Here is a 9,429-nt window from a genome sequence, read left to right as displayed (position 1 = left end):
CCACCCCGCCCACCACCACCACCACCAACACCACCACCACCACCAACCACCACCAACCACCACCACCACCATACCAACCACCACCACCACCAACCACCACCACCACCAACCACCAACCACCACCACCACCAACCACCAACCACCACCAACCACCAACCACCGACGCCCCCTCTAACCCGCCCGCCCGCCCGCCCAGGAGTCCGGCAACGGGGAGCTGCGGCCCCTCGCCTACCAGCGCCTCCTCCGCCTGGTGCAGCGCGACCCCCTCAACGAGCGGATCTTCTTCAACCTGGGCATGATCGCCATGGACGACGGCGACTACCGCAACGCCGAGAATTGGTTCAGGAAGGTGAGTGGGGGGGACGGGGGGGATGGAAAGGGGGTGGGGGGGAGGGGGGTAAAGGGTATGGGGTGAGGGGTGGGGGGTAAAGGTTGGGGATAGGGAGGGGTGAGGGTGGGTGGGGGAGGGGTAGGGGGAGGGGGGTAAAGGGTGAGGGGGTAAGGGTGGGATGAGGGGTGAGGGATGGGTGGGGGAAGGGTGAAGGTGGGATGAGGGGTGGGTGGGAGAGGGAGGGGAAGGATGAAGGGTGAAGGTGGGGGATAGGGAGGGGAGGGATGAGGGGTAGGTGGGGGAGGGGGGAGGAGGGAGGAGGGGTGATGGGTGGGTGGGGGAGGGATGAAGGGTGAGGGTGGGTTGAGGGGTTAGGGGTTGGGGTTGGAATGAGGGCTAGAAGGGCATGGAAATTTGTTTGTTTGCCTTATTTTGTGTTGTTTCAATGAGTTGTATTTATTTATTGCTGCTGTTGTTATTATTTTTTATGTTTATTATCATCGTTATTATCATTGATTATCATTAATGATGATGATTATTATCATTATTATTACTGATTTTTATTATCATTATTATTACTGATCTTTTATTATCATCATGATCAGGACCTATGCTTCTTAAAACACGAATTTAATTATTGTACATATTTACTCTCCCTGGCGAGTGTGGGTTTAGTTCTAGGAGGGGGGCGGGGGGGGGGAGTAGTGTGGTTTGCAATTACTTTTATTTCGGTTTGGTAGTTTTTTATTTTTTTTCTGTTTATTTATTTGTTATTGTATATTTGATTATTTTCGAGGTCGATAGTTCAGTCGCTAGTTTCTCGGTTCCTTCACAAAATTTTTACCGGAGCAGAAATGGTTTTATTGCACAGGTGATAACGTTTAAAACTTGTAAGGCAGTGTTCGGGACAATTAATTTCTTGCTGAATCACTGCTGATAATAAATGCAGACGATAATCTTACTTGAAAGTTTTTTTTTTTGGTTGTGTTTGTTTTTATATTGTGGACCCGGGTCTCGAAATCCTGATCCTCGCAAGCACGTTCTTGTCCTTTCTTGCCATTTTCTTCGTTCTTCTCCGGCCGGAGTCCTGACCCCCTCCCGCTCCCCCCCGCAGGCCATCGAGCTGAAGGAGGACTTCCGGTCGGCGCTGTTCAACCTGGCGCTGCTCCTGACGGACGACATGCGGCCCCTGGAGGCGGCGCCCTTCCTCAACCAGCTGGTCAAGCACCACCCCGACCACGTCAAGGGCCTCATCCTCCTCGGCGACATCTACATCAACAACATCAAGGACCTGGACGCCGCCGAGAAGGTCTGGCGAGGCGCCTTCGTTTGCATCTGTGGTGGCGCCGCCTCGCGTGGGCGTCGGCGCCGTGGGCATAGTGTTGTTATGATGTTCGGCCTTTTGAAAGAGCTTGACTTGTCCAAATAACTTGGTTGCTTTGTGTGTTTCATTTTACTAAAGATCATCTGCCTTTCCTACAGTGCTACGAGCGCATCCTGGCCGTGGAGCCGAGCAACGTGCAGGGGCTGCACAACCTGTGCGTGGTGTACGTGGAGCGCGGCGAGCTGGCGGCCGCCGAGACGTGCCTGAGCCGCGCGCACGCCATGGCGCCCCACGAGGACTACATCCTGCGCCACCTCAAGATCGTGCGCTCGCGCCTCGCAAAGTTCTCGCAGATGCAGCAGCAGCAGCAGGCCGCGGGCGCCCAAGACAGGGCGGCGTCGACGGGCGCGGCGCCGGATGCGGGCGAGGGCGTCGCCGACGGAGGCTCTGACGCCAGCGCCACCAGACCCAAAAAGACTGTCTTTATAACAAAAAATAGTGATAGTAATAGTAAAAATACAGAGAAACAGCCGACGCCGATGATGGAGGCGACGCTAAAAAGTGAAGCGAGTGACTCGTTATCGTAAGACTGGATCATTGTTGAAAGCATGCCAAAGGTTCTACAGTCATTAGAAGGTGTGTTGCCTGTTCACCGTATTTCGTACAGCATTAGGCAATGGAAATAGCTATAACTTAAACGATGAAAGCTTATTTGTTTATGCAGCTATACTAATCACATTTACCTTGGAACAAAGGGCAGTATACTATAGTCAGTGCTCATTTTAAAGTTTAAGATAGGAACAACTATTATTTCCCAAGCAGACCATTTCAGCAGCAGGATATGCCCTCGGCGGGACTGAGCTTGACACTGTCTCCCCTTTGCAGGTATAAGCGTTGCCTGGTCGTCCGCGGCGAGGCAGACGGCCGGCAGAGCTCTCGCCATGGTCCTACAGGGGGAGGGGCAGGGGGAGGGGGCGGCGCAAGGGGCGAGGCGAGGTGTGTCTTGTCCCCGCCTTCCGTAACCCCTCCCCCACCCCCGCCCCCTCTCATATCGTTGTCCAGCGAGAGAGAGAGAGAGAAAGGGGGCGCCATCCACACCGTGTTCCAACGTCTCTGGGTCGAGGACAAAGAGGAAACGAAGTCGAATGTGATCTCAACCTCGCCGCGTTTCGTTTCGAGTGCAAGGCGTGAAAAAGGTGGTCAGACTTTCAGAAAGGGAGGTAAAAGGATCGAAGGAAGCGCCGTGGAAAGGATTTCAGAGGAAGGGAAAGGAAAAGCGAAGGGAAAAAAAACTCGATGTTGAGAACTTCCAGTGTAGGAAAAGTGAAAAGTGTGCGAGGAAAGCCCTTAGTGAAGTGTCCTCTCCTGGGTGTGCCAGTCCAGGGCGTGGTGTGAACTCCTTATCCCATCCACAGTGGCACAGCACGCGTCGTGTGTTGCCCTTGCCTGCAGTGACACAGTGCCGGACCCCACAGGTTGCAGGGACCTTAACAAAAGAGAGAACTTCAGTGTATTCGAGGCTGCGTCGTGGCCACCTCTCCAGGAACACTTGTTTGCTATATATATAAAAAAAAAGCAAAAAAAAAAAAAAATTGCAGTGTGTGAATGAGTCATCACATAGTCCTTCTTCTACATGGCGACCGTTGTCCATTAGCGTTTTATGCGTAGGGGAGAGACTTGTATTTATCCACAGTAATTACATTATACTTGCTTTTTTATAAAAGGATTTGTCTTGCAGAAAGGGAGATGAGCCTAGCTTGTCATTTGGAAGAAAAAAAAATGAAACACACTTGCCTAATTGACGGAAGGGTTATTACTTCTAACGTTGGGAAGGCCAGGAACACTTCCCGCTGTTAACTCCGATAACGAAGGCTGGTAGACGCCTGCGAAACATTGGCTGGTTATGGTTCAACTAACGTCACTAGCGTCCCTTGTCTTTGTAGTAGCGCTTGCTTTTGCGTGGGCGTCGGACTCGGCGTCGGACTCATTCCCGCCCGGCAGTGCACTCCGGAGGGAGACATCGGGAGCAGGAGCCCGGCCCGAGGAGGGCGATGGAGCCGGTTATGGTCTGTTCCTTGACATTGCTAGAGAGGGCAAATAGATCCTTTTTATATATGTACATGATTTTAATCACGCTGTATTTCTTCTTCATTTTTTTCTCACTTTAATAGCATAAACAAAAAACTGTTTGGTTTTTAGATATGAAATATCAGATCCTTTTTTTAAAAATGAGTTGATGGATTGAAAATCCAGAATGTGTTGATATCTAATTTTGAAAATGATTGCTAATTCATATAATAAATATTATTATTGAGTCATTCAGAGAGAATTTTACTTACCAATGTTGTGATACAGTCTGGAGAATTTAGGAGTGAAGCAGGGTAAACGTTTGGGAGACGCACTGAACTTTCTAAAGACACTGTCATCACTTTCGATGTATATTAAGGAAAACACTCCGTGTGATGCAACACAAGCTAGTCTAAATAAGAGTTACATTCCATGACATGTAACGCAGAGCAGAGCGGGCAGTGGGCGCCGTGGGTGTGGGCGGGTGGGCGTCACTGCCAACCCTCTCCAAGTCCCTGTGTTTTCCTGCGAATAATCCGTCTTATCTTTTGTGATTATTTTACCTTGTTGCTCCTCTTCCGGATTCTATTCCTTATGGATTTTCATTCGTGTTTTTTTTTTCTCTTTCTTTTCATTCTATAGTTTAGGATTTTTTTCTGGGTTCTTCATTAAAAGTTAGCTGCTCTTCAGTGAAATGAATGAAGTTTGGCAAAAGAGCAGGTCAGACGATTTTATTAAAAGTCAAATGTAAATGACTGACAGCAATGTTATTTGTTCCAGAAATATATATATATGAGCGTTTATTAACACAGTATGGAGGATTGTCATTTAGAAAGATCTCACGCAAGAACTGTGGCCATGAGGCTGCCTATCTCATGCATGTTAACAGTGTAAAGTATATAACGTGTGAATACGTGTATATAATTCTTGTGTTATGTACTGGGGCGGGTGGGGGGTGGGGGTAGGGGTAGTGGTAGGGTGGGGGTGGGGTCGTCTGATGTAAAATACCTTTTTTATATAAACTATATTCCTCATCTTGTAATCTTTCTACTATTTGATGTCTTTTTCCCTTCTGCTCTGGATGTGTGTGACTGTAAGGAGTGATATTTTGTGAAAAGTAAAAAAATATATATATATATATGTGAATTTAAAAATGTCTTCGGAGAAATGGAAATATGAAAAATAATGTTTTTTTGAAAAGGAATTCTTCCGTTCGGTCGGACAAGAATTACAGAATTTTCAAAGTCGTTATAGAATGCGTTTTGAATTGCTTTGACAGAATGATCATTTAATTTTGGAGACTTGACAGTAGCAGGTGTAAACATATTTTATTACTTCCCCCCAAAAAAAAATTATTACTTCCCCCCCAAAAAAGAAAATAATTGAAGAATCTTTTTTAATTCCTATATTTGCACATCACTATTAAGATTTGAAAAGGCCGAACAGTTTTTTATATCAGAAGCACTGATGTAAAATATATAAAAATCACATTGATTACTCCTTAGCTCTTCTTATCTCTCGTTATTAGCAATATGATTTGCATAATCTATAACTGATGGCATGTATTGGTCGAAATGGAAAATTCTAGATACAGCCACAGTGAATCTTCTAATTCTTAAAAAAAAAATGTATTAATGGTATTAAATAGTAGATACCTCCTTAGGTCTACTAAATACCGGTAACTCTAAATATTACCAAGATTTCTTTAATACAGCAGGATTCAGTAGTCTAATATATACATCCGTTTATATTTCCTTAATTTATTTTCCCGTTTCTCTTCGTTTTTCTTTTCCTTTTTCGCCCGTTTTCCTTCGTCTCTCTGTTGAAAAAGTGTCCGATGGCTGAGTGACGCGAGAGACAAGGCGAGAGTGCTCGAGCCAGGCCCAATTAGCCAGGCTAATGGCATCAGGGTAATTAAGCAGCGCGGAGGTCCAATTACAGGTGGACTTTGGTGCCGCGCTGTTCTCCCGCTCTCAAGTGGCCGAGAAACTTAGGTCAGTTCTTGCTATAGGAAGCTTCCGAGTAGTCACTTAGGTTCTCTTTATTTGTGGTGTGTTCTAGTTATTTTTTTTTGTTTTGTTTTGTTCTTCATCACCTGAACAGTCTCACCCTCTCTAACCATGATACTAAAACTAGAGCCATTTTTTTTTTTTCATTTGTTTTAAGGGTTTTTTAAAAATGGCTCGGTGTATTTTAGTGTTGCAGATGAAAAGAGAGGATGTGAGAGCCGCTGTATTTAAAAAAAAGAAAAAAAAAACACAAAAATAATATATACACACGTATATTAAAACAAATAACCCATTTGACAGAGGTATATACATATACCCACGCTATACTCCTAAGTAAAATGTATGTAATGAAACATGATTAAAAAATAAAAGCTTCAGCGGTGCCTTTGGGATAATGTCTGAAATGGTATTGTAAAAATAAAGTTTGTATATCGAGTTTTAATAAATTTCATGATATTTTTCTATGTACCGTAAACTCCATGTTCCCCATTTCCTCTTGGTGGTTGCTGTAATGGTAGGCAAAAGTGTCCTAGAAACCGACTTCGTATACATAAAAAAAGCCTCTTCTTCCCCTTTCCTTCTTCTCCCATTCGTTTCGAGTGTCAAAGAGTCCGTGTTTTATATTTTCCTTGTCCGCTTTTCTTTATCTTTTTGTTCTTTTTTTATCTTCACATTTTTTTTTTATCCCTATTTGCCGTTTTTATGACGTCACTTCTTGTTCCTGGATTTGCATTTAATTTTTCTTTTCTTTTTGGTCCATCGTTGCTAACGAATCACGGCATTCATTTTTTTTTAACTCTAAGCTTTCGTTTCTTTAATATCGAGTTCGATATGAAAGAAAAAAAAAACATCAAGTATCTGATGTGAGTATTTATTGTTTCTTTGTTGTTAATTGATATCAATAGAAAAACGTTATCAAAAGAATGAAAATCGAAAGAGGTGGCCGATTATCATATAAATTTCATTCTCCTCTTGTTTCTCATAGACGCAATATCCTTCAACATAAATCCTCCTCTTTTGCCCCTGAATTATTTAGTCTACCTATCCAATCCGTTTCATTTTTTTGGTTATTACTTTTGTTTCCGTCTATTTCTGCTTTCTTTTGGCCCAAGCTAGTGTCTGCCTTAGCAGGGAGATCGTAGGGGGAACTCTGGAATTTTGTGCTGATGGCCCCCCTGTTCTGCCCAAGAAAATATGGCCGGTGTTTTTTTTCTTTTTGTGTCTACTAATTTCATTTCATTAGTGACGATTCTGGAGTTTGGTTACGGAGTATTTGATTAATAATTTTTTGCATATGTAAATGAGGTGGTCTTTTCTTGAGCAGGTTTACATGGGGGTCTCTTTCATCAACTGTAGAAAAAAACTTTAGGGTCTTTTTTCTGTCCCCTTTTTTTCTTCCATGGTGACTTGTACTTGTAAGTAGAGTCTGCATGTGGCTCTGTCACTGTATAAATAAACGTCATTTTGTCGACGCCAGAAACCCAGAATACAGAAAACAGAAAAAGAAAACGAGCCTATTACTCTGGCCGCCTCCCACGGAAAGCTACGAAGTGAAAAAGAAAATCCACAAAATTTCTTAGAGCGACACCTGTTTACTGATAGACAACATTCAGGTACTTTCTTACCTGTTGACTAAATTTTGTATTATTCTAGTGTAATTAAACACTTTTCTGCAGTGTCCGCCTTAAGTTCTCCCCAATAATCATATCATTATGATGGACATACTGAATAGATTGGGAAATTTTCAACTTACTGTAAGTTCTCTTGTGATCCCTGTTCTAAACAGGTTGTGATTTTTTTGTATCATATTTTAATTACATATATATGAATATATATTTAAGATTATGTTATATATCAACTCTGAGTAAGGTAGTCATTGCTGTGCATGAACTATGTAGATTAACAGTTTTTCATTGTTGTTAAACTTTTATGTTTATCTGAACGATGAAAGATTTGAAATGAATATCTTTATGATCTCTGAAATTTAGTGTAATGGCAAGCCAGAGAACTACATGTGAGCCAAGTGATGCTGAGGAGAGGCACGGCCGGAAGACCCAGATCCCGCCCTCCTGGCCCGCCGGACGCACGCCCGCGCCGCCACGCCGTCTGGGAACCGAGGCCGCCCTCTCGCACGCCCGCCCGCCCTCCCCTACGACACCCTACGCTCTCACGCCCTCAAAACCGAGATGGACCGTAAATCTTAACCTTGTTCAAATCCCCCAGTTTTCGTTCACTCTTACCACGCTTATTAATGATCTTGTATATACGATACAACCGAGAACAAAGTGTACAGCTGAACTCTTAGACTCCCTCCTTAACCACACTAATCCCGTTCCCCTTGTACTCCCGGAGTTCAAAAGCCTCGTCGACAAGGGCCTGAGGGAAGGGTCCGGAACGAGGGCAAGGAGCGTAGGGTCGTAGGGGGCGCAGAGGAGAACCAAGGAGGACACAGGGTCAGCCAAAGGAGTCTCCTCTGGTGTCCTGTGTAGGCGTGTCCATTCGTGGGCTCCCCAAACGGCTTCTCCCTTAGGCCGTTGCGCAGCGCCCCCCTCGCGGTGCTCTCAGCGTCTCCCACTCGGCGTAAACGGAGCAGCGGCGTCCGATTTTACGTCTCGGGGCATCCCAGGTGGGCCAGGAGAGCGAGATTCTGGTCCCGGTGGCCTCGAGGTGTCCGTCACTCCCGTCTGTCCTGCCTGTGATAATGTACTCCAATACACCATCAACTACTATGCCCTGTGTCTTTGTTCCCTTGCCCCGGCGTCTCGCAGTTTCTCAATGGTGGGAATTGCTCCTCGGAAAGCAGAGACAAGTAGGACACACAAGAAAAGACAACTGATGAAAGTAAGCCTATAAAAATAAGGGAAGTTGTGTCTGTTTTGAACCTCTAGTTTGCGATCTGGAACGTGACAAAACAAAGGGAAATTAAAGAATGAATAAGTATTTGTATAAAGGATTATGACAAAACAGGATACCAGTCTCCTATCACTAGAGAATCATATGATATCAGGAATTCTAATAACTCCATCGCTTAAATTTAATGAAGGCAACAAAACACTTGCATAATAAATACACTAGCAGGGGACTGAATAAAACGTAATGCTAGAAATGTTACTATTATTTTTTTTTCTGAGAACAGGGAAATATAATTTAAAATGCTGCACACACTACATACAAAGTTATTCAAGATTCACATAATTACAGAAAAAGAAAGAAAAATAAAACGGGTATTATAGAACCCAGAGAAATTATGCACGATTCATGATGCGACGGAACAGTGTCAGGAAGTGTAAAAGAATATTCAGAAATGAATAATATACGAAAATGACAAATGAAACCCCTGTAGTATGTATTTTTTTTACGAAATGATTCATGATTCAGTATGTATTGATGTGCAAACCCGCTAGAATGAGAGGAGGAAGAGACTAATAATAAAGAAAGATAAAAAGAAAATGCGGATGATGCCAGGTTAACAGTGATGATGATGATCATAAAATGCCATGTATGAAGTACATGATACCAATAATGATGATAAAAACGACTGATAATGATAAATATTAATAACACAACCACCACAAACAACAATAACAATAACAAAACTGATAATAATAAGAAAAATAAGAATGATTATACTGACTAATAATAGTATTTCTGATAGCAAAGATAATGATTGATAATGATAGTGATGATGGCAATGAATG

The 9,429-nt window shown here is 43.6% G+C and overlaps 1 protein-coding gene across 1 annotated transcript in view; it reads left to right on the top strand.

The window, feature by feature from the left end:
- Positions 1 to 3,976, top strand: part of LOC113803167 (protein O-mannosyl-transferase Tmtc3-like) — a 280,136-nt gene extending 276,160 nt beyond the window's left edge. Inside the window, exons 15-18 of the mRNA XM_070135780.1 lie at positions 197 to 349; positions 1,446 to 1,640; positions 1,814 to 2,291; positions 2,541 to 3,976. Coding sequence (XP_069991881.1) covers positions 197 to 349; positions 1,446 to 1,640; positions 1,814 to 2,242 — 777 coding nt within the window. The 3' untranslated portion in view covers positions 2,243 to 2,291; positions 2,541 to 3,976. The remainder of the gene's footprint in view (positions 1 to 196; positions 350 to 1,445; positions 1,641 to 1,813; positions 2,292 to 2,540) is intronic.
- Positions 3,977 to 9,429: the final 5,453 nt, after the last annotated feature.

Source organism: Penaeus vannamei, chromosome 21 (genome assembly GCF_042767895.1).
Source record: "Penaeus vannamei isolate JL-2024 chromosome 21, ASM4276789v1, whole genome shotgun sequence".
Classification (NCBI taxonomy): Eukaryota; Metazoa; Arthropoda; class Malacostraca; order Decapoda; family Penaeidae; genus Penaeus; species Penaeus vannamei.
The sequence above is the reverse complement of the archived record's forward strand: the minus strand, read 5'-3'. Positions and strand labels throughout refer to the sequence as shown.